At 40.8% G+C, this 24,908-nt stretch overlaps 2 protein-coding genes across 5 annotated transcripts in view; both read left to right on the top strand.

Moving 5' to 3' along the window:
• The window catches only part of cadm4 (cell adhesion molecule 4), a 155,682-nt gene extending 151,782 nt beyond the window's left edge, over positions 1 to 3,900 (top strand). For 3 of the 4 annotated variants that reach the window (XM_005938225.3, XM_005938224.3, XM_005938227.3), the window contains 2 exons: positions 612 to 740; positions 1,940 to 3,900. In XM_005938225.3, the coding sequence (XP_005938287.1) occupies positions 612 to 740; positions 1,940 to 2,049 (239 nt within the window). In that variant the 3' untranslated portion in view covers positions 2,050 to 3,900. Of the gene's footprint in view, positions 1 to 611; positions 741 to 1,711; positions 1,791 to 1,939 lie in introns of all 4 variants that reach the window. The other variant, XM_005938226.3, reaches the window with a different exon arrangement.
• Positions 3,901 to 10,689: 6,789 nt separating this feature from the next.
• rps19 (ribosomal protein S19) lies at positions 10,690 to 18,093 on the top strand. Its single transcript, XM_005938228.2, has 6 exons — positions 10,690 to 10,767; positions 11,485 to 11,555; positions 11,766 to 11,866; positions 12,213 to 12,396; positions 14,972 to 15,026; positions 18,040 to 18,093. The coding sequence occupies exons 1-6, from the start codon at positions 10,717 to 10,719 to the stop codon at positions 18,067 to 18,069; spliced, it is 492 nt and encodes a 163-aa protein (XP_005938290.1). The 5' UTR covers positions 10,690 to 10,716; the 3' UTR covers positions 18,070 to 18,093.
• The last annotated feature ends 6,815 nt before the right edge of the window (positions 18,094 to 24,908 follow it).

Below are 24,908 nucleotides of genomic sequence, written 5' to 3'. Positions count from 1 at the left end.
AAATCTTTTCAATACTAACATGCACTTCTTTCATCATTTCTCATTTTAGCCGTCATTATTTCTTACCACAACTGCAACTTTATACTGCAAATTTTCACATAATTTGTCTTTTTCCAGGTTTTGAGCTCACTTAACTCATTTTGCGGTGAAATGTTTGGTTTCATTTCTGACGACTGCACTGCTTGAGGTGTAAACACAGTTTCCCTCATTCAAAATGCATTGTACTCTTGACAGGTTCCTGAATGGAGTGGTTTTGCAGTGGCTGACATAGGCTACTTATTCCTTTATTCAGTCTCCTCATTTCTTCACCCTTTTCTCACTCATTTTGACTGTCTGGCATTCTGTGGAGTGAGTGGGGGGGTTATGAAAGGTGATAATGCAAGTTCGGCTGAAGATATCGACTTCGCTTTTCTCGTGTCTTGCTCCCTCTTCCAAGCTGATGGAATGTGCTGCCTTTCTTTCTCTTTTATCTCGCCTGCTTTCATTTTTGATCCATTTCTCTCTTTTTTTCCCTCAGTTTCTTTGCCAGCACTTTTCTTTTCCTTTTTCTCAACATTTCCCTTTATGCAGTCTACCCACACACACTATTTGTCTTTCTTGCTCTTCCTCAGATCCTGGTGCAGTGGTGGAGACTCACAGTGCAGTACCCTATGCAGTGATAGGTGGTGTTCTGGCGCTGCTGGTTTTCACTGTCATCTGTGTCCTCATTGTCACCATCTGGTGCTCTGTCCGACAGAAAGGTAATCCACAGACACACTCAAATTCACATATCAGGTGACACAAAAGTTACTCTCACAAGCATACCTCACATTTTTGGGAATCGGGGTATTTTATCAAATTTCCACAGGCATGTTTTCTCATTTCTCAACTTTCTGACTTAACGCGCTGTGAAAATATTATTGGATTCTAGTTACACTCAGAGTCTGTGAAACTCTGTGTAAAATTGTCAGCAGAAAGCATGCAGGACAGGATGCTCCTCTCCAGCCAGGCACTGTCTGTGATAAACAACCTTGGAAGAGAAAAGGTTGGGTGGGAAATGTAGGTGTGGTCCCCAGTGTTTTATGACTACATGTTAGTGTATCAAGGCTCATCTATTAAAGCAGAGTCGCCGCGTTCCCTATCTTTTTAAGTGCCCTTTGTTGGCAGCCACGTACTATGCACTAAAGCTGCCAAGAAATGATCTAGGAATAGTGCAGCAGGCTGCGACCAGGGTAACTTACCCTATGGCTAGACACACCGTCAGTCAACAGTCAGTATGGCTTGACCGCCAATCAGCATGAAGACAGGACCATTACAACCAATCAGTGTTGAGACAGGGTATTAGGGCTTTGTCTTGGTCCCTTGTGACTGTCAACATGCCAGTCAACCTCTGTGGTGCAACGAATAAGGATGTCAGTCAACCGTGGAGTGAAGGGACACTCCAGCATGAAGATGACTTGAGTGGTTCTTGCTCTCTACAAGTTGTACTACACAGATTCATTAATCATACAGACCTGAGGGGTGGTAAAATGAGTTTAATGGGTTTTCTGAGTGACGCAAACGTGCCATTGTTCTCTTGCACCTAACTTTCCCTCCACCCTTTTCTGCCAATCTCTCTTCCCTCCCTGTCTTTTATTCTCTATTATCTTCTATTATCCTCCCTCTATTACCTCCTCTCCTTGTGACTCTTCTATTCACGCATCCATTCGCCAACTCTGATTTCTGCTGGTAGGCTCATACCGTACACGAGAGCCAATTCTTGCCTGGTATTGACCTAACAATCAGTTAACTAATGAATTAATCAGTCAAAGGTATGCTACGGAGTAATATTAGCACTGACTGGTTTGATTTTGCTGCATGGCACTACAATGATCATGACGCTTTGCCGCCTAACCTTCCCCCTACAATCTCCCTCTTGTCCTCTCTCTCTCTGTCCCCTGCTCTCTTTCTGTTCACTCAGGTTCCTATCTTACCCATGAGGCCAGTGGGTTGGATGAACATGGTGAAGTGCAAGAGGCCTTCCTCAATGGGAACGACGCCAGCCAGGGCAAGAAGGAGTACCTACTGTAGCCCTTCTCCTTCCCTATTCCCTTTTCTTCTGACCTCATACCCTTTCCCCCTTCCTGTCCTTGTGTCCCACCTTATATACAGTATACACACACACCCACACACACACACAAACACAAAATACAATGCGCCATAAGAGGCAGCCTTCTGAAAACGACTGTATACAGATACCGCACACAGCCAATCCATCCTGTTCCAGTCCACTCCATATACATCCTGTAAACAGACATAAACTAGGAGACAGACTGAGAAAAGAGAGCCTCTAGACCCACCAGCCATTAACGACTGTGCCATATACTGTAAGCTGGAGAAACTGGGGAAAATATAGGGAGTGAGAAAGGGAGAGAGGGTGAGGCCACAGAGTTAGGTGAATGTAGACAAAAGCGAAATGATGCCATAATTATTTTGATTGAGAGGGAAACGGGGAGCACAAAGAAAACCGGCACTCTGCCTGTGCAGCCGCCAAAGTGGAAAGGGAATTAGAGGCAGATGACTGCTATAATTCCCCGCCTGGAGAATAGAAGAATCCATTTCACAAAGCTCAATTTTTTAACTGACGGAGACAGTGGGAGCACTGTGTGAGAAGGGAGAGAGGACAAAGGGGAGAGAGAGAGAGTTGACCAGGAGCTTCTGAGTGCTTGATGCTTGAAAATGGATTTTTTTTTTTTTTAATTGCCAAACCATCTTGGCTACACAGCTTAGCTAATATATAATTCCCTAACAAAACTAAACTGAGTCCCAGGAAGTATCCATACTTTATGAACAAACTAACTGTCCTGTTTTGCTATCCTTGTTGGGTGGCCTGCCAATTTGTAAAAAGAAAAAAAAAAGAAGCATCTTTTAGTGTTATTTTTCCCCTCTCACTGCGACAGTGGAGGAAATGTGGTCCTCTTTTAATTTGCTTTGCATTCACCTGTTACAATCCTCTCCCCTTACTCGTATATCTCTCGTTGTCTCTGTATGTCTCTCCCTCTATCACTTCTTCTTTGTTGGCTCCTAATAATGAAAGGATTAGTATTGGGCTGCGTTCCTGAGAAAGAAGAAAGGAATATGACTTGCTAAGGCATTAAAGAAAAGTATAATTATTTTAGAATGTCATTAAGAGGATAAAAAGGTTTAAAACTCTTAATAAGAGGGCCAAGAAGAATCAGAGTGAAAGGACTGAACGAGAGAGTAAAATAGAAGGCTTTTTTTCCCTGAATGCTCAAACACATATGCAGATACATGCACACATTCATACGTACAGTAAAACACGTTGACAGTATACATATCTCTGAATTCCTTGTTTGTATAAAAAAGAACTTCGACATAAATTAAATTAAACTTTTAAGAAATAAGAAAACAGTTTACTACTGAAACGCATTATGAGCAACTATACTAACACAGAATACTAGCCTATAGAGGTGCAAAGCCGAACAAACTACTGTCCAGTGATCTTTAAAGAAAATGAAGAAAAGAATAAAAAAAAAACATTTGTCTTTATGAGAAACCAGAGGTCTTATTGATTTTCTATTAATTATTATTATTATTTGAACAATTATGATTGTTGTTACTGTTATTATTATTGCCGTTGTTATTATTATACTTGTAAATGTTAAAGAAATGTACACTTCCCATGGTTTGTTTTGGTTCTACTGTAGAGAAATTGCTGTCATTTTTCACTCTTTTCCTCTTATCTTTCCTCTCTTTCCCAGTCTTTCTCTCTCTTTGTCTCCTGTGCCTAGTTGTCTCTTCTCCTGTCTTTCACTCTTGTTGATTTTACCGTCCATGTGTCATTGTTGATATATAGCTAACTATTTCTTTATAGGGGAAAGATACAAAGCACGACAAAATAAAAAAAGAATCCAAAAATAACCTCGGGTATCAGACTGTTTTTTTTTTTTCTTTTTGGGGGAGGCTGGGGGCGAAGGGTGTTTACTGCATAATTAGCTGGTACTGATTTTGAAATCCTGTGAATACAGAACAGGAGATGTAGCATATGATTAGATCAATGGGGAATAGTGGCGTTATAGGTGGGAAGATAAAGATGAAGGCAGCGGAGCCGGTTAAAACTGGCAGCTCTTTCAGAATAAACAAAACAGATGCTTGTGTGGCAGTGCTAATGAATCATGAGAGCAGATAGCAGGCAAGAAAAGGTGACAGGAGGGTTGATTCAGACGCACGCAGAAAAATATGACTCTGCCATTAACTTCCACGCAATCAATACCCGATTCTGTCGGGAAGCACTCAACATGTCCATCTGTGTGCAGGGCTAGATTTGAAAGCTGCTGGAGGTCGCAGGGTGATAGATCGATGTGTTTTCTTCTATCGATGGCAAAGCTCCTTGGTCGCCTGTCATAAAGACAGATTGTCAAACGGCAATCAAAGTAATGGACTTGCCAGGCGCTACCAGCATGAGTTGACACTCTGGCCAGCAAACAATTCAGTCGAAACTAGACATATCTTGAGTTTATGATGACGCAACAGTACCACTGGAAGCGCTTGCTATCAAACTCACTGTGGTCGATGAGTAATAAAACTGAGAATATTGCCCCTTTTTTATGTCTTAAAAACAGAAGTGTGTGTCCTTCAAACAAAGGTTTCATCTGTTTGTTTTCCTGTGGGATACACAGCACTCAGTCTGGTTGTCTTTGTTGGTTGTTTGATGCTGATATTTCTGCTCGTCCTCACAGAGGGGAGAAAAAAAAATAAAACTCTACAAAAAGTAAACTTTTTAGTTCACAGTTGTGTTTGTGTTCCCCTATAGAGTCCTCATAATCACACGGAAATTCACAGCATTGACTGTTGGCTGGGTAGGCTTTCTGGGAAACTAGGCTGGACATACTTATAACACAATTCATATGGTATTTCTGAAAGCAATACGACCACCACTGTGATCGTGGAGGGTGATTATCAAATCGAAAAACATAAAAATCGAAAAAGTGGAAAGTAACAAGCCGTCAGTTCTTAATCCACTTCTATTTATGGCACGCAGTGAATGTACCAAAATATGGCTAATAATATGACAGGAAAAAGTATGAATAACTCATATAGCTTTTCTCTGACGTTGGTTTCACAAATTAATCCCCTGGAACGGGTTCACATCAGAGAATTTCCCATTTGTGAGAGTCATATTTCATTTTTACAATTTGCAGCTAATATTTGACTTCAGTTCAAAAGGAAAAAAAGTAATTTTATTTTACTGCCAACATGCATGATTGTATCAGTCCTTTCTCTTTGGTTTCACCAGCGACCCTAGCATGGCAAAGAGGTGACAGAGTAGCTTGAAGCGCAGGTTACTGAAGTTTCCAAGCTGCGTATAATCAGGAAGTAGGGAGCTTCCAAGCAGGCAAAACAATTGAATATGCACCTGTGCCAGGGAAGCTGGAGAAATTTAATTTTTCACTGAGTGATATTTTTTTACCCCAGACTTTACTACATTTCTTTGTCAATAATGTGTTCCAGGGAAAGGGTTTTTTTTTTTTGCAATGACATGAAGCATACCAGTCTGTGTATTTTCTGAATACATTAAGATAAAACTGAAAGTGCTGAAGGATTTGAAAAGTGAGAAAATGAATAAAAAATAGGCACAAGATCTATAGAAAGCTGGAGAGACAGAGCAGGTCTATGATCATGAGAAACAGGGGGGAAATGTAAATTAGGGTGACCATATTTTGATTTCCAAAAAAGAGAACACTTGGCCCAGCCAAGAAGAACTTCAATAATGAATGGTGAAATAAAAAAATGTCATATAGGTTTTTACAAGTCAACAAGTGCAAAAAAGAGGACAGTTGGTCACCCTAATGTAAATGGCATGTTCACTGTCATACATATGTCCTATGCAGAGGGAGATGGATTGCCACTGTTTTCTCCATCACTGATTTCTTAATACTAACATGCTTCAAGATGAACAGTCCAATTAGTGTGAATAAGGACCTTTTTATTACAAGAGAGAATCGTATTGTATTTACAAGTTTAATCAAAGCAGCCATGAAAATTGTGTCATAACCAGGTTAATTATGTTTTCCTTACAATCCCACCTTCTCTCTAGACCACTACTGAAGGTTTAATTAAATGCTGTCACTCATATATCTACATTACTGGTGGTTGGCTTAGTAGAGATTTAAAGCAGGCTTAGAATAAGACCCATAGGAAGAGCAGTCAAAGAAAACAGACATCTGTGATCAGGATAGTAGTTATCACCTAGAGACTTAATTTTCTCACTGACATTTGGTGTGGGACCTGATAATTAACTGGCCTGATCATTTGCTAGTTATGCATTATGTGTGTGTACAAGGTTGCAGATTGCTTAAAAGCCAGCAACAAACAGAAATATGCCACATTTCTTCAGTCCACAGGTCATTTGTTTCCAATACTAACTATTTTTTACGCACACGAAACATGGAGGGAATGTTGCTCTATCTGCTGTGAACAATAGCCCAGATCTTCCAAGAATTTAGACCTCTGGGCACACTTTGGCTTTAAGGGAGTGTTTGGCTGAAGACCATGGAGCTGCCTGCATCGCCTCACACAGTGCCATACGTACAGATTTCCCTCTGGACTGGGCTACTGCAGGTGGAAGGTTGGTAACAGTTAGAGGGAATGATGCCTGTTCTCCCCCCATGTGTTTAGGAGGAGTGAAAAGGATCTGGGGCACAAGACTGTAGAGCTGGAAGAGGAACAAGGCAAATATACGAACCCAGTCAGGAACATAGGTACTCGGGGTAAAAAGCAGGAGAGCGTGGATAATGTGGAGTGGAAGGCACAGCAGAACTAAAAGGGAGAGGGAGAGGGCCAGAGAGCGGGCCAAGCAGGAGTCATGTTTTGGGGGATCTGCATGACTAAAAGGAGTCTTCCTCTGCTTCATGCATAGCAGGTCAATGTAAATGGCCAGGAGCCAAAGCAAGGGGAGGATAAATGCCGTCATCCCGTGAACATAGACCAAGAATTGGGGACTGAGAATAGTGTCAGGAGCACAGAGTGTCCAGTGGCTGCTGTGAATCTCAGCATAGGTAAAGTTGCTCATGTCCTCCACATAAAATTTTGACAAGAAGCCTCCGTATGGAAGGTACTTCCCAATGACTTTGACGTCATACTTAGGGGGTGGGGAAGAGGTAAGATGGGGTGAAGAAGTTGTCCAGTTACCATCCAACTCAAGACCCACTGTGCCTGGGTCTGTACTGCTCGTGCTGGCGTTGAGGACATCTGTGCCGATGAACTGAGCAAAGGAGGAGAGAACAGAGGCCACCCAGCACAACAGAACTACACCCAGAGTTCGCTGACGAGTGACCACTGTGGAATATCTGGCATCCAAAGACATGAAAAACAACAACAACATATTAGCGTGGAGTTAATACTGAGACTCAATAGCACTTGATAAGAAATTAGGACATCACCGAGATGATTGTTCCTAACTGACACCTGTCTACCACCAACTCCAAAAATACAAAATGGCACGCCGTACATCTTTGAAGAAAGTATTTTCAGTCTAAAATGAATTTCTGATTTTCCATTCAAGTCCGAATTTATGGGTCACTGTCAATCAAACATCTAAGAGCCTTGGAGCCAATTGATATTTACTCACCATCACTCACATCGCATCACAAGCAGTTCGCAATAAGAACATCTTTATGAGCACTGAACAAACAGATTGTTTTACTACATACAAAGGTGTGCCTTGACCTTTTTTTTCCCCTTTTGCACTTATATTGATTTCTTTCTTTCATTTTTGCTAAAAGCATGCTTACAAATCTTGGTTGACTCTTGCCACCCACATATTCACCCTTTCCCACACATATACAAAAATGTATTAAACCACTCTTTTCATTTTTGAAGTTTTATTTTACTTTGAAAATGAGTCTTATATAAGAAATGTCTGCTTTTGTGTATTTTTTGTTGTGTGTGTGTGTGTGCGTGTGTGTGTGTGTCTGCTTAAACTTTGAAACTGAAATTGAAAACTTGTGTCATTTTTCCTCTACTGATCAAACTGTTACGCTCACCTGTCTGCCAAACGATGGTATAGGTGGGTGTCCAGGGTAAGCAGTACCAACAGGAACATTGTAAACTGCCTGACCATCAAAGGAAAACACACAAGGGTTATGCAGGTGTACAAACACTGGGGGCTTCGCAGGTTGAGTAACACGTTCAGAGGGAGTCCTGCTGCACCTCCTATGGCTCCGACGCAACCCAGACACAGCCGAAGACAGCATGAAACACTCCCAGGCTGGGGCCTGGCAATCTGGGATCCGTCTTGGACATCAGCCATCGTGCCCTTGCTGGTGACTGCCATGCAAAGCCGCACGCTCACCACAATTATAGATAAAAATAACATGCACTGGCATAGGGAATACAGCCACGTGAACTCCATGTCTGAGGACAATTTTTAAGAAGACAAAGAGACAAAAATTTATGTTTTTACAGTTTTGAAAACAAAACAAAACAAAACACTGATGATAACGATGTGGGCAAACATAAATTCAAGAAAATACATATTGATGCTTTCTATGCAAATAAAACCTCCTACTCTACTTGTCACCTCTGCCCTGTGTTCCCATGTGGTTATTGGAGCCAAGACGGCTCCTGGAGCATCGCTTTGACTTGAATTGTAAAAGCGATGGTCAAACACACAGAGAAAGACAAAGAGTAGAGGGAAAATAAATGAGAAAGGAGTGACAACGGATGGAGGAAATTGTAAGGTTAAGCAGTGGATTGTGGGTCAGAATACAAAAAACACTCAGCAGAGGGAGAAAAGTACAGTTGTAGAAGGATTTAGAATGTGATGCAAGTTTGTGCTAGGGGCAGAGAAGCAGGCAGAAAGGGAGTAGATATTTTGATAGGTATTGGAGAGCTGTAAACGTGTCTGGAGAGTGAAAAGGTCAGGCCAGACCAGACTTGACAGAACTTCTCCATGTAGGATGTGAGCACCATGCAAACACATGACAACAAGCACCAAGCTGGGTGGCAACATAGAGTTACACGCTATGTTTTCTCATACCTTATTCCAATGTTTAATGCACCTCTTTTCTCCCTCTGGCCCACCATATTTCATTCACAGACACATACTTCTTGAAGCACAAACAGTGCTAGACATTTATGCGTAAATACATGGACAGCAACACTCAGTTACACAAGTGTGCAGTGCCAGTGCCTGATGAGTAATTTTCAGCAAATGTATTCAGACATGATTGACAGCTAATTTTAGTGCATTTTCAAACAATAGTCCCCCAGAAAGCAGAGTAAATGAATATTGAAATAGCAGATTTGCTGCCTCAATGTGCCACCTGTCCATTCCATGTAATTAGTTTGACCTTTCTGAAACATTTGGTGTTAGTCCTCACTTCCATAATAATCATGACTGGCTAAAATAACCTCTTTATAACACTTCATAATCACTTTACACAGTTGTCTCCTGTCTTACTACTTGAAGGGGCTCAGCAAAATTGATTTACTGAAGTAATTAATGGAGTTCAAATCCACCTTGTGTGAGTTTTCAATTCAAATTGGTAGCGGGACACTCCCAGCGTAATGAATTGCCTTAATTAATCAATTAAGCTCTTTGAAAGTACATAGGGCCAAACTTTTCATCATGGCGACAGTCAATTTGACAGAGTTGAGAAATCAGTGGGTGCCAAAGAGGTGAATTAGATTAAAAAGGTACAGTTACCTGTTGTGAAGCCCCTGCGATGATGAGCTCTAACCTATCGTTGGTTATGACTTGGCTTGCTTTTTTATTTCGCTCAAGGATCTCTATCTCTCCCTCTCACCTCTCAGTCTAACTGTCTGCCCCCACTGACAACATAAACCTGATTCATAAACCTCTGCTTATCAACCTGCCTTCTATCTCTCCCTTGTCTCTGCAAACATATCAATTGTGTCAATGTTGGAGCATGGCTGCCCTTTCCATCTGATTTGTGCAAAGGGCAACACATTCTCTTGCAGCCAGGGAACTATGTAAATAAGGTACACCCCCCCCCCACACACACACACATATATACATTTATTATGTTATATATGTAGTTTTCTCCAGATTTTTTTAAAATAAAGAGTAAAACACTATGCAATTCTTAACAGCTTGCTGTTCTGATGTAGCAGTTTACACTATCTATAGACACGAAAACAAATATGCAGGCAGAAGTGTATTGATGTCTATATACACCTTTAAGAAAGTTTCTCTTGCCCCTATATATATATAATTAGAAACAAACAAACAAGCAAAATACAAGAAATCAAACTGTAAGATTGACATTTAGGTCCTTATCCTCCAACTGTCTCAAAAGGGCCAAGCATTACGGGAAGAGCACAGTTACTGACAAATCAATAACTGATGTAAACGTACTAACTATTGGCTGCTGCCATTTTAAATGCAGCCATAGTTAAATGTGAAAGTGGAGATCTCCATGAGAGAAGAATGAAAACAAGCGGATTTTTTTTTTTGATAGAAACAGATGAAAATAAATGACCAAAAACCGATTAAATACTATGTAAAGTACAACTTGTAGCACTAGCATGCAATTTCCCTAACCCTAATCTATTTATGTAGATGATAATAAAATAGCCCAAATGACGAACAAAAGAGAGTCGAAAACGGATAGATAGATTAGATTGGGACGGTCGACACTTGTGATGAGCGGCATCGCTGGAAAAAACAACGCGCTGGTCTCGCGTTAAAAAACGAGATGTGCCCGTTCTATCATGGGTTGGAAACCCCGTTCCACCCTCTTCCCTTGGCTGTCCGTAAGTAAGGTAACGCCGCATTTTTCACTCCTCGCTTATTTAGCAATAAATGTATTCAAAATTCAAACAATTGTTTTTCAAAGTGGTCTGTTAAAGTATAAAGTACAGATAATTACATTAGTTAGGCTTTACACGAGGTATTTTGACGTATTAATAAGTTTTTGCGAGAATTTTTCTGTGAATGTTGCGCTCATATCATATCTGCTAGTAATGGCTGCCCCCATGCTACCTCGTTGAGGCCTGCTCAACTGGCTAGTTGTACTGATTTCATTTTGTGTTCTGTGCTATAATATATGAATATTCATATTACGAGAAGTGATATCGTGTATCGGTTGGGCAGATATTTCTTTATTTGTCGATTTTTAGGTCGTAAGGATAACAATTGAAAACGAAGTGTGGTTGAGTGTATGGTCAGTTAGCGCACATGAAGCTAAAACACCGGGTGAAACGTGCAATTTCACCAAGAGTCGTACACATGTATCCTGTCCAATTTGTCTTGCTGCATAGCATTATTTAGTATTTGTTTTCTTGATGCATTTTAATAATTAACCTAAGCTCCGTATTCTTTGAAGCTAATTGGGATTGATGTTTAAGAGTTCTCCTGGTTTGAGGCGGTGAGCAGCGAAATCTTAGAGCAACTATGAGAGATGCTTGTCTGGTGTGTTGCTTTTTTTGGTAGATAAACGTTAGTTTGTTTGAATTTATTCATATTTTAATCGCATTCAGATGCCAGGTGTCACAGTGAAAGACGTTAACCAGCAGGAGTTTGTCCGTGCCCTGGCGGCCTTCCTGAAGAAGTGAGTTTTATTTTCTCCTCTACATATTCAAAGCTTGTTAATATATTTTATATAGTATGCTCCACTGAGCAGCTTTACTTTTCATTGAACATATTTTTAATCAAATTTTGTGACGCTGTTTAACTTAACAGATGCTAATGGCTCACTCGAATAAATTATTGATATAGTCCTCTGATATACTTCATACTGATGTACCTTTTCTGTTACCAGGTCAGGAAAACTGAAGGTGCCTGACTGGGTGGACCTTGTCAAGCTGGGTAAGCACAAGGAGCTGGCCCCCAGTGATGAGAACTGGTTCTACATCAGAGCTGGTAAGTCTTGCAAGTTGTTTTTTGTTTTTAATTACTAAGGTTTTCAGAAGTTCTCCTGAGACTTATTACAGCTTCAGGCTTGTATTACCACAATATGTTTCCATTTACATGTTTAAATGGTGCTTTGAGATGGGACAATTTTACATGAAAATGTGCTTTTAATTAGTAAAAGGTTTTTGAATGCAACAGACTACACATACTGATCATTTTAAATTGTTTCCAAATTTATAACCATTGACACAGTAAGCCCACTTTATCAAAAACTTAATATTCACATTGTACAATGCTTAGTGTTTCAGGTTCTAAATATTATATAACAACACCGTCATCTCTCATGCTTCCGCAGCATCCACTGTTCGCCACCTTTACCTCCGTGGTGGTGCAGGTGTTGGCTCCATGACCAAGATCTATGGCAGTCGCAAGAGGAACGGCGTGTGCCCTGCCCACTACAGTGTTGGATCAAAGAATGTGGCTCGCAAGGTGCTGCAGGCTCTTGAGTTGCTCAAGATGATTGAGAAGGATCCCAATGGGTAAGTGCTGTACTGTTTTTATTGGTTGGAACTTAAAAGCGTTTTTTTTTTTGGTTTTTTTTGTTTTGTTTTTTTTGTTCATACACTTCAGCCCCAGACCTTTCTAAATATTAGACACAGAAAGCTGTGAATGCAAAAACGCTGTCTGATAGACTTAGCCATACGTGTGATGTCTGAATATATGTGACACAAGGAATCCTTTGGTGAGCAAGTCACCAATATATGGCCTGCCTCCTGGTTGCCCTACCAAGTAAGCATGGTATGGGGCATCTCTTCCTTCATGTGTGGAAATCGCCTAACGTTTAGAGCCAGTCAAGAAAGCTGATTGCATGTATAAGTTGGCATGTGCATGATGCTTAGAGATGGGTGAAATAATTGACTCACTGAGGAATAGTTTTTATATTTTATAAATCTGATTTTATTTGCAAATTGTAATCAGCTATAGATATCGAGTCGTAAGGCTAACAGTGCCCGTGTCAGTCATCTTTTTTCTGTTGTGTCCAGAAGGGGTTTCAAGAGCACTCACATTCAGTTAGAGTGAGTGTAAGTGTAGCTTGAACTGTCAAAGCTTTAAAATGCATGTGTCTCTAGTTGTCCATTATACGTATGTTTACTTGGAGTTGCTTGGTAGCCTAAGTGTTAAGTTCTGCAATGCTATTGATGAAGCGTGTCCCCTTAATGCTGTGCAGTAAGGTTTGGTTGGAATGGAGCATGCTGACCAACCTTGAGTGAACTGCTTTAGTTGATAACTCCCACCCCAGCACCATTATCCAGTATTACACTACATCTGTTCAAATATTGAAAATGTTGACTCGGTATTAACTTAATTTGGTCCATCCATCCATCCATCCATCCATCCTCATCTGCTTTATCCGAGACCGCGTCCCGGGGGCAGCAGCCTAAGCAAAGAGGCCCAGACCTCCCTCTCCCCAGCCACCTCCTCCTCCAGCTTATCCGGGGGAACACCAAGGCGTTCCCAGGCCAGCCGAGAGATATAATCTCTCCAGTGTGTCCTGGGTCTGCCCCGGGGCCTCCTCCCGGTGGGACATGCCTGGAACACCTCACCCAGGAGGCATCCTTGTCGGATGCCCGAACCACCTCAGCTGGCTCCTTTCGATGTGGAGCAGCAGCTGCTCTACTCTGAGCCCCTCCCGGATCGCCGAACTTCTCACCCTATCTCTAAGGGAGAGGCCAGCCACCCTTCGGAGGAAGCTCATTTCTGCCGCTTGTATCCGCGATCTCGTTCTTTCGGTCACTACCCACAGCTCGTGGCCATAGGTGAGGGTAGGGACGTAGATCGACCGGTAAATTGAGAGCTTCGCTTTTACACTCAGCTCCCTCTTCACCACGACGGACCGGTGCAGCGTCCGCATTACTGCAGCTGCAGCTCCAATCTGTCTGTCGATCTCCGGCTCCCTTCTCCCATCACTTGCGAACAAGACCCCGAGATACTTGAACTCCTCCACTTGGGGCAGGAACTCATCCCCGACCCGGAGTGGGCACTCCACCCTTTTCCGGCTAATTTGGTCATTAAACATTTTTAAATTCTCTACAATTGTTTCTTGTTTTTAGTCACAGTACATTACTTGAACTCCACAGTACAGTTTCATAATGTGTATTTCCACTAAAAACTTGGTCTTTAGTTGGGGATATTAAAAAGATATTAATTTGTAACTCTACATACCAATATTAGTGGACATCATGGTAAATGGACTTACAAAGCTGTACGCCACCTTTAATTGATTATTCGTAGCACTCATTCACACAATCATACAGACTTTTTATTTATTTGCTTTGTAACCATCACGGATACTTGCACACTGCGATGGATGCCTTTGAGGATAACTCGGGGCTCAGTAGTTTGCCTAAGTATACTTTGGCACATGGCTAGAGGAGTCAGATGACCAATGCTACCAGATGAGTCATGGCTCTCCACACAAAACCTCAGCGCACACACAGTAAGCAATTGGATGCAGCATTGGAGTATGAAGCTTAAATCCCCCAAGTAGCATACTTTTGCACAGCTTTCTATTGCTGATAAAACATGGAGATGCCAGCTAACTGACAGTTGATATTTTGATACTTGGTGAGCTCAAGAAAATGCCACAATATTGTTTTAAATTGATTTTTTTTCTTGTTTTATTTTATGGGAAACATGGGCACAGTGGTACACACCTACGCCAATGCCTCTACGCATGCTGTTACTCATTCTTGCAGAACTTAGTAACAGTGTCTCAGCTTTCTGTTTATTGCATTTGCTGATGTGAAATGGGCCAGCTTATGTGATGTGGATAACTGAAATCTGTAAATGCATAAGGTAGAAATCTTTTTTTTTTTTGAGACTGCAGTAAAGATTTAATCACTCTGTAACAACAGGGCTAATTGATTGGCTTGGGATAGAAGTGAGCGAGAAAATTAAGTTCTGTGGAGAAAAATTGTTCAGTGGCTTCTTCACTGTAATGCTGTGGTTAGTGTGGCATAAACTCATTATTGTAGTGTTAAGCATTTTTCTAGCGGTGAATGGTATTCTGTTGTATCAGCTAATTTCTGGTTTTTCTTGCTTTTTTAAAATCAGTGGTCGCAGACTGACTTCCCAGGGAACCAGAGATCTGGACAGAATTGCTGGCCAGGTGAGAAACTCATTTGGTGATTTTTTTATTTTATTTTTTTTTAAAAACACACCAAACTGTCTAAATGCTAAGAAGTTTGCATACACTTAACAATAACTCAACTGATTAAATGATCCTAATAAAACTTTATTCAGAGATGGCGTCGTGGTCTTTACCTTCTTATGTGGTACAGTGGAGGCTTGACATATTCAAGGGGTCTAAAACCTATGCAAACTGAAAATCATTAGGTCTGCACAAAACCTAGAGAGGGGCATAAATGGGTTGTAGCTAAATATTCTGAGGACAATTAAGTATCTAAAATGGACAAATTAATTTGCTAATGTTAAGTAATATTAATGCTCTTGGTTACAATGTCCAGTGCAGCATTTCCCCTCAATAAATTAAGACCATACACATAGATTGGGAGATGGACTAATGGTCCTTAATGATCTCAGATAATATAATTTGCACTGTATCTGTCACTAGTCAGTACACCAATTATTGTGTTTGATGTTTTAACATGACAACCTGTCTGCTGTTAAACACCATGACCATGTCTCCCTTTCTCTGCTACCTTTTTGCTGTTTTGTTAAACTGGTCAACTCAGTTGTATGCGTTGTATCAGGCATTCAATTGTTTTTATTTATTTAATTTTTTTTTACGATACATGTAGTGTTTTTTGGCTTGAATGTGTATCAAATTGTCGTCTTCCAGCTGGATGAAATCATTTACTAAATATATTCAGGTGCTCTGCAACATTAAGTGGCAGCAGCTAGTGAGAGAGTATTGCTAAAATGCTGCAGTTATTATAGGTATTCGACTTGATGTTTTCAGTTTAAGAAGATCCTGCTGAACTCCTGATGGCTTTTTGTTTTTTGTATGTCCACACTTTTGTGCAGAAGCTACAGCTTTGCAGGCTGTTTTGTTGTAGCTGTTTTCTGTCACCTGGGGGCAGTGTCACAACCAATGGGTCTTTGGGCAACTCTCTTGTGCTGCTGTTGGTTCGGCAGCAAACCGCAGAGAAGGGCAGTTTTAACGTATAAAGAGTTAAAATGAAACTGAGTCAAGAACCAGTGTCCACTTTCAAAGCCACCTTCTGCTGTTATCCTCCTTTTTTGATTTGAGATATATATATTATTATTTATTTTTTTTTGTGTGGTATGGCTTTTCCGTTTTCTGGTCCAACTCTCAACCAGTCAGCACTTGCTTTACTCAGAGGATTATCCATTTTGAGGCCCATGCTATTGGGCTTTAGCAGTATGGCAGGTATTTTTCAAATACCTGTGCAGATTGACATAAATGTAGTACTGTAAAATAGGCTTAACACAATGAAAGTAAGTATCATTAATGGTTGAGAATGTTTACACATAGTAAACCAAAGAAACGCATCTAAATTGAGATGGGTAGGTTTTGATTATTTGTAGAGACATTTGTGTAACATGCAAAAGAATCCCCAGTGTGAGACAAGGAGGGGAGACGCATCCCTTTGGGACTTGATTCAGGAAGGAAATCCAAATCGACTATGCGAAGGTACCTATGGGTGACCACTTGTAAACAAAGGTGCAGCTATTTATAGAAGTACGATTCTGCACTGTTGAGAAGAATTTCACTTAACCGTGTATTTTATAATGAAAGATGTCAACCATGTGCAAGTCTGAAAATGGCGTTCCTAGTGAGCATACCCCTTTGAGACAACTTTGGTGTCTCTTGTAGGGAATGAGTCTCAGCTGCAAATGTAAAAAGCTGCAGCCACTGAAGTATAATCTGAAAGTGATCTGTAGGTACTGAAATCGGATGTAAAATGTTTGTCACAAAACACATTTTGATAGTAACCTGTGTTATGTACCAAGCTTCAATATTAAGCCTATGCTTAAAATCACATGGAATCTAACATGCTACGCTATGATATGTCAGCCAGCTCTAGTTCCAGCCTGATGGAATTGGTAGAAAAGAAGCGGACCACTATCAGGCTCCCCAGCTGTTAAATGTCATCACGACCTCATGCTGGCCAGGCAAAGGTTGTTTCCTGTGACTGATTTTGTATGATGCTCTCTGTCATTTTATGTGACGTTCTGACAGACTCAGGGTGGTGCCTTAAGAGTGTGTGATCACCACAGAAATATCATCCTCTGCTTTGATGCGACACCTTGTCTGTTGTGGGAGTACATTGCCCCCATCACTTTGGCATGCAAGGTGTTTTTTTTTTAAAGCACTTGTCCTTGGGCAAATTTTTTCCCTCTGCCAGCCAGTTGAGTTATGTGTCTTGTGTGGCACACTCCTGGAATTGTTTGTTAGCCTTCGCTAAAAAACAAATCACACTTGGGCCTTGTCAAAAATCAAGAGAGAGTCAGCAATGTTGTGATAATCCAAGGGTAAAAGGGGTAAACATGAGGAGGGAATTTCATGCTTGGCAAGTCCGCCGTATGGCACCAGTTTTCTCCTTGTTTATCCATGCTAATGAGCAGTATGCAGATGAGCAGACCTGGGCTGGGCCCTGCCTGCTGCACAAAAACTGGCAGGAAGCTTGTTGGTGTGGCTCCCTTACCACCTCTAGAATCTCTAGTGTGTGTTGTACTTTCTGATGACTTTTTATGTGAGAGAGGCTTTTCCCTGGCAAGTGAGGTTTCTGCCATGTATTATCAGACTATTCATGGTGGGTTTTGGCAGCAGCAGTAACAGTTTCTCTTCCAGACTGTGTTTGCTCTCAAGTCCCTGTGAAATTACATTTTTGATAGAATCTTGCTCCCTCAAGTTGTGGACTGACTATTAACGCAGTGGAGTGACATTTAAAAATAAATGAATTAAATGTGTATTTTCATTTGATTGCTGTAGAATAAAATTAGTTTAAATAGTTGAGATCATCTTCTTCATCCATGGCAGCCTAATGAATTGATTAAATACCCCCCCACTAACACCGCTGGTAATTTTATTCTGAATTGAAGGGATGTTTTCAAAGGTGTGAGATTTTCATTTGATGCAGGATGTCACTCCTGGATATATCTCATAATGTTTTCTCTCTCTCTTTTCTCCACAGGTTGCAGCTGCAAACAAGAAATCTGTTTAATAAATCTTTTTTGGAAAAGTCAAATTGTGTCTTGTGATTTTTGACTTGCATGAACAATTAGTTTGAACCCATTCAGTGTCTTCAAGCTAATGAACTGGAATGAGTTTTATAGATGAACTGCTGATAAGCCCGTTACCCTGAATATTATGAACCACGCTTTCTAAAAGAAGGGAAGTCTTTGTAGTAATTCATCCCTAGCTGATGTCTGGCACTCTGGTCTAAATGTCATTTTGTCTAAAGGGCAGTGAATGACCATTGGTCATGGGCTCTGTTCACATCCTCATATCCTCTTGCTACCAAAAGCTTGATGACTGGGAGCTGTTTCATCGGGCAGTTTGAAAAGGCTTCCGGGGAGCTGATCCATCACTAAGCCAATGCAGCTTCTCATCACTGGCCAGACACTCTGCTGTCACATCGCCCCTTTTCCCATCCATATTAATCTTTTGTTTTTGCCACTTTGTTCATCTATCAGATGTGCTTTGTACAAATTGATCGCTGATACCATGACAACCGCTGGAAATGGTTCACTTAACAAAGGCAGATGATTACATTTCCATAAGGAACCTAGTTAACATTTCAGTTGTAAAGAATGATGTCATGGTTTAACAGCCTCATTCAGGGCCCACAGTGCCATCTACAGATTAAAACCAAATTTAATAAGAATGCTTGACAATTTCAGCAGAATGGGGAAAATATTGGACATGTTTTTCATACGACTTCCACCCCAGACGCAAAACTTAGGAAAACTAACCATGAGGTATTTAAATGAAGGATACGTGATCTGTATTTTAAGTAAACAAATTCATGTATGCTTAACTTGATGTTTTAAAAGGCATATTGTCTCAATCCCAATCTAAAGCAGTTATGTAAGTGTGTGTATATATGAAAAATGTGGTATTCAAAATACATCTGCAGTTGAATGTTCTGTTGCATAAAAATGAAGGCAGACCAGCAGCATCCTGGGTCACATGCGTAATTTGTCAGTGACACTAAAATCCTGCAGAGGGTGCCAAAGTCAATAGAATCTCTTGTCTATACATATAGTTTGAATTAATAGGCCATGAGGTGATTTTTATAAGTATTAAGTGTTAAAGCATTAATTTTCAAATAAATACAAAAACAGCCTCATTCACATCCAGAGGTGCAGTAATATAGTTACATTTCAGTATCCTATTAAATTTGAAATTGGTTTATTAGTTTTTAGTGTTCGTTATTTTCTGCAGCCACGAGTTTCCCCAAAGTAACTAAACTAGAACATTATACAAAACTTCTCAAATGTTTATTACAACAGCTTCAGGATGTAATATTCAGGCAAGTAACTGAAAATCATCGCATCTGCATTTTAATTTTCATGCTTTAATCTCATTTCATGTCTCCACAAGGCTTGGGGCAACAAAAAATTACAAGCACAACCAAATGAAGAGTGCGTGGGTCGTTAGTCACGGTGTAGCGCAGTACACATCTATGTCCTCTTTTTGAGAATATAGATTTATTTCATGTCAATTATGTCTGTATTTAAAGGAGGAAAAAAATACTGCAGGCTTTGTGTGCTCGCACAGCTGAGCTCATGTACACAGCCTGCTGTGTGTGTTTGAGTGAGCTTATAGATGGTCCTGTGTTTGAAAGATAGCATGTTGTTGATCCATGGACAGTAAGCCTGCTGTGTTTGCCAGTCTATCATCCACTGTATCTGTGTGTACTGTCCACACTGTGCAGCACACACAAAGCATTGTGTGTCGCTCCATCCAACTGACTGTGTGTTTTTCTCATCTTTTCATAATGCCATTCATAATAAGCAGTCTCCATCAATTACTCAGTGCTTTTCTTGAGAAATATTAATCATTTCATACACCTATCCCACTGTCTCTGCCATCCCCTCCATCTCCCTGTCTCCTGTCCTCCCCCTCCTTCCTGTTTTTATTTGACGACCAGCTGTTCCTGAACACCTGAACCCATCATCCCTTCCTCCCCTTTTCATGATCCTGCTTTTTGTTCTGCCCTGCAATTTAAAAGATGGGAGAGGCTCAACATGTCCTTGAGTGGTAGAGAGAAATGTATGGAATCTATCCGAGGACATCTTATGTTTGTTCACTTGTTCCTGTTCCTGTGTGTGCGTGCTTGTTCATGTATGTGTAGTTCCTGCAACCACATTTGGTGATGTGTGCCTCTCTCCCCAAACAATTTCAGCTGCCGTCAGTCAACTTGTTTGTGCAACAATTTTTCATTGTGTGCAGTGTCATTATCAGCAGGCTTCACTATGGCAATTACTGCTGTGGAACAATTACCACTTTAACAAATGCACAACCAAGTGGATTTTTGAGCCTTGTGTGTGTGTTTGTGTGGAGGTGGCTGCACCTACTTGCGTTCCCAATTCTTTGGCAGCTCGGCTTGATCACACTGAGAATGGATGCAGACCTGCCTCTCACCTCTGCGGGGTTGGAAACAGCCGATAACTAAGAAATGAATCCTCTGCACAAGTCTTTCCAAAATAGAACAGCTATCAGGAGAGCTCCTGCACATACACATGTACACACACATTGTCAGTGCACAGCTCTATGCCCTGTGGCATGTTTTCCCCAGAAGACAAGACATTCCTCTGAATTTTTCCCAGCATTCCTATCTCCTCCATAATAGTTTTCTTGGGAAAGTTGACCCAGATGCTGCTGGATTGGTTAAGATAACAACTTTTTTCCATTTATCTCATAAACCACACAGATTTATTAGTTGTTATGGAGTTAAAATTCACAGTGTCATGCAGGCTTTATATGCGTGTTTGAGGTTGTTTCACTTTCATTTATTTATTTTCTGGGAACTGAGATATTCTTTCATTCTCGTTGCTTACATCTTGATGTTTTAATGCTGTGTTATTGATTTATTTATATCTTACTATAAATTCCACTGGTTAAAGAAGCACAGCAGGTTGGGTGCAGAGTGTGTTCATGTGCTGTGGTGAGGGTCAGGCCTCGTCTGCAAGAGCTTGTTTATAGAAATTAGTCTGAGGCCAAAAGGTCAGTGTTGTTTTGGTGAAGAGATGAGCTGCTGCCCTGTGTGTTACAAATCCGTGAGTAAGAAAACTCCTGAGCTATAAGAAGACTGGTTTACAAACTTATCTCCCAGTGGGCATGAGCGGCTGATTGATGGATGGCCCTGCTGTTCTGTTGTGTGTGCGTATGGAAGAAAGAATTAGTTTGACCTGGTTGACTTCCTGGGTAGTTTAAGGGTGGTATATAGACCTACATCTGTCTACTGTATGTTGCTGTTCTTCTGTGGGCTGTCAGGTCTAATCCCTCACCCTCTGTTTGGCCTAAGAGCAGGTGGTATAAACACGCGACGCACTGCTCAGCCTGCCTGGCACCATGGGGCACTGTAGCTCTGCACCACAGCAGGTGTGTATATATGAGTGTGTGTGTGTAGGCGAAACACTAACCATGTGTCAGTGGAGTTTAGTGTGTCTCCTCAGCTTTTGAGTCTGAATCCCTTCCACCTGTCACAGAGGGTGGGGTGCAAAGGGAAGATGACGGGGTGCAGAACAGATGCTGTCTACAAAGCCAGCCGAACCGACTGAATTGCACAGTGTGCTCTCTGTACATGTGTGTATGCAGACCATATTATTTTCTAAGCTGTGCCCATGCTTGTGTGTGCTCACATTGAGATCAGAGCTTTCAAGTCATTCATACTTTGATGCTGCGGCCCTGCGCTTTCTTCAGCACAGAACAAAAGACTGACAGAGGGAGACAGCTAGACACCAGTGTGACACTGAACGGCTGTGGAGATAGTTGACACAGTGACAGACTGAGATAGGACGAAGTGTGTGTGTGTGTGTTTGGAGTCCTGTGCTTCATCATCCCTCTATCTCCCTCACTATCTTTCTAAGTGTAGCAGGGAGGGAAAAATCTCCAAAGAAATGCCAAGCAGAGGTGTCAAAAGTGACCAAACCATGTAAGAACCCAACCAACACTGCGGCTTCCACTAGCTTCTCAGGGCCAGTATCTAAAACTCCACAGCTCTCTCACACACAGCTCTGTAAGATATTTATTAATATCTTTTGAAAATGTGTGGAAATGTTTATTAGAATTTTGACATGCATAAGATGATATCTGAGATCCTCCTGATTGGCTGAGCTCCCACTGTACTTTTTTTTTTTTTGCCACATCTTACTTCATGCTGGTTTTACTGTGAACATGAACACTAGACTGAAAAACAGTCTGATTTTTCCAATGAAAATAATGGGGAGAAACATCCCAGCTGTGGCAAACTGTTAAAGATTATAAATGGGTATTAAATATCCAAATTATATAAAAGAAATAAAAATTATCAGTTGTAAACACAGCTCTTAAAATAATTTAAGAGTTGAGACTGTATCAAAGTCCATTTCTGGCTTCTCGCCTTCATTCCTTCCTTTTTTCTCTCTTAATCATCACCCTTTCTCCTACTCCCTCTAAAGTCTTAACAAATCCTTCCAGCTACCTCTTCATTGCTCTAATGATCTTCCACTTTTTTTTTTAATATTGTTTGGCTGTTTTCCCCTTCTGCTATCCTCTTTCCTCTTCTCCCTTTTATCCCTCAGTGCCATTAGCACCCCATTAGCCCTTCCCCCGGTGTTCCCCCTTCCCTATCAGGACTGAAAGCTCACCAGCTTTATGATTTGACATTGTGCCGTGCTTTACCTCTTCTTAAAAAAAAGGTTTGCTAAAAGTCTCTTCACCTCTTCAAAAGAAATGAATAAATAATCATGAAAAATAATTTTCAGTACATAACTTGAAACTGAATTGCAGTTTCTCAGAAGGGAATTCATGAAAGTGGCGAATGAGATTGCTTTAGCTGTTAAATGTACTTTCATTGTTTTATGTTGTTGCTATGTTTTTTGTTTTTATTTTTAGTGGTGCCAGTTGCATGGTTCTACTTCTCCTATTTTCAAGTCATTTTTTCTGATAATACTGTAAGAGTTTGACTTGTAACAGAGTATTTTTAGTTAGAGCTAAGTTTTAAATAATTCCTCCACCACTGCCTTGTTTAGCTGTATAATATTCATTTATATATATGTTTTAAAAAATCACTTTATATGGTTTAAAGTTCAATGAAATGTGGTAATAACATACATTATTGGACATCAAAACTGTGTTTCCTACTATGAAACTTGTGGTTTATCAAGTATATAGATCTATAAACTATTGTTTAAGAAACACTTTTACTTTTACATTATTTTCAAATGTGAAAATAATGATGCAGTGATGTTAGTGAGGGAAGTAGATCTACAGTTCTAAAATTTTTACCAGTTTTCCAATACCTTAACCAGGACTGACTTAACTTACTGTCCATGGACACATTTGCCAGATGTATTCACAACGCCCAACACAGTGTGCTGTGTGTGTGCTTTATGTGGGCAAATGTGAGTGGAGAATATATATTGTGCAGGGAGGGTTGCAGAGGTTAGAGAACTGTAGTTTCAGACTTTTGTTACACTGCTGCATGCCCAGTGTGTCTATTTCACACAGTGACCTCCTTGTCTCAGTGTCCTCTGCCTCCCTTTGTGCAAATCCCAACATGCCCACATTTTTCCCCTCATACCTGTATCTGCTCCAAACTGTTTTCTGCGAATATTATTGCTTTCCATCAAGCACTTGTGCCCTAATATATAGTTTGCAGTCATATTTTTTTGTGTTGGTTTTTCTTACCTGATTCTAGCTGCTTTTGCAACTCAGGCCAGACAAACAAATATGTAAAATATGTGTTGTGATTGTGCTGCCGACTCTTGTGCGCGTGCAAGTGCATGTCAAAGAGAGGCTAGGCAGGTCCCGTGTGAGTGAAAATCTGTGGACACTGCCTGCGTAAATGTGTGCATGCAAAAACTGACAGACATGCGATTGTGTTAGCAGAAATCTTATTAACTACCGAGCTGCCCCTCTCGTTAATTCTTTAAAACAGTTCCTGAGAAACTCCTCGGCTCTGCACTCCATTTACTCTTTCGAAACTAGCTGCGGATGCAGATTGGGCATATTTCTGCACATTTCCACAAAATTGAATTCTTCTCCAAAAGCACATAATGACTCTGGTCTTTTGCAGCTGCTAGTTTGTGAGACGAGATTGGGTGCCGTTTGGGACCCGTTGGATTCATGACTACGGGGTGAGAAAGAAGCGGATACCAAAAGCTGCATTAGACTACTCACAACAATCATCGAAATAGTACTCTTCCTCCGTGGAAATTCAGGCACACCACGGGGACCCATCTTCTGAGAGAGAATTTAATTTGACAGCCGGGTCCTGCTGTGGCAGACGTTTGCTAGAACATTCAGTTAACATCGTGCACTAGCCTCTGGGCCTGCCCAAAATGGGCAGGCAGGGTCACGCTTCTCTGGGCCCTGATAGAGAAACTGTTCTCCTGGTTTCTCTCTGTCTCAATTTCTCTTCTCATTATTTCATATTTTTTCACTCTCCATTATGCAGTTTTTCTCACCCTCCTGGTCTCTGCTGCTCTCCCTTTCCCCCATCTGACTGTTCCAGCTGAAGGTCCTGTAACACAGGGCACATGGAAATCTCATGAATAGCAATGTATCAAACTGACAGGCACCCTGACATTTAAAAAGTGTGTGTTAAACTAAAGATCATTTCAAGATTTTGATTGCAAGTTAAAGTGTCTGCCAATGAATGCTTCTCTTTTATTTTTGGCCTTTTCCAATCTGGGAAATGAAAGTTAAATCATCTTTTTATTTTGTGTGTCATTTAGACAAACCTGGTTGTTGCATATTTATCAGAAGAGAAAGACGTGCGTCTTTTCTCTTTGCAACACAGTGTATCGTTTTACATGCATTCACACACACAGCTGATCATCCCTTTCTGCC

This window comes from Haplochromis burtoni, unplaced genomic scaffold, assembly GCF_018398535.1.
Source record: "Haplochromis burtoni strain Fernald_Lab_line unplaced genomic scaffold, NCSU_Asbu1 Contig_237, whole genome shotgun sequence".
NCBI classification, from domain to species: domain Eukaryota; kingdom Metazoa; phylum Chordata; class Actinopteri; order Cichliformes; family Cichlidae; genus Haplochromis; species Haplochromis burtoni.
This window is presented reverse-complemented; position numbering and strand designations above follow the sequence as displayed.

Bases quoted from the DNA above. Each gene is read 5' to 3' on its own strand.
- rps19 (XM_005938228.2), top strand. From the start codon at position 10,717: ATGGGTTGGAAACCCCGTTCCACCCTCTTCCCTTGGCTGTCCGTAAGT. The intron at 11,556-11,765 runs GTGAGTTTTATT...TTCTGTTACCAG, and splicing joins CTGGCGGCCTTCCTGAAGAA to GTCAGGAAAACTGAAGGTGC. The intron at 11,867-12,212 runs GTAAGTCTTGCA...ATGCTTCCGCAG, and splicing joins CTGGTTCTACATCAGAGCTG to CATCCACTGTTCGCCACCTT.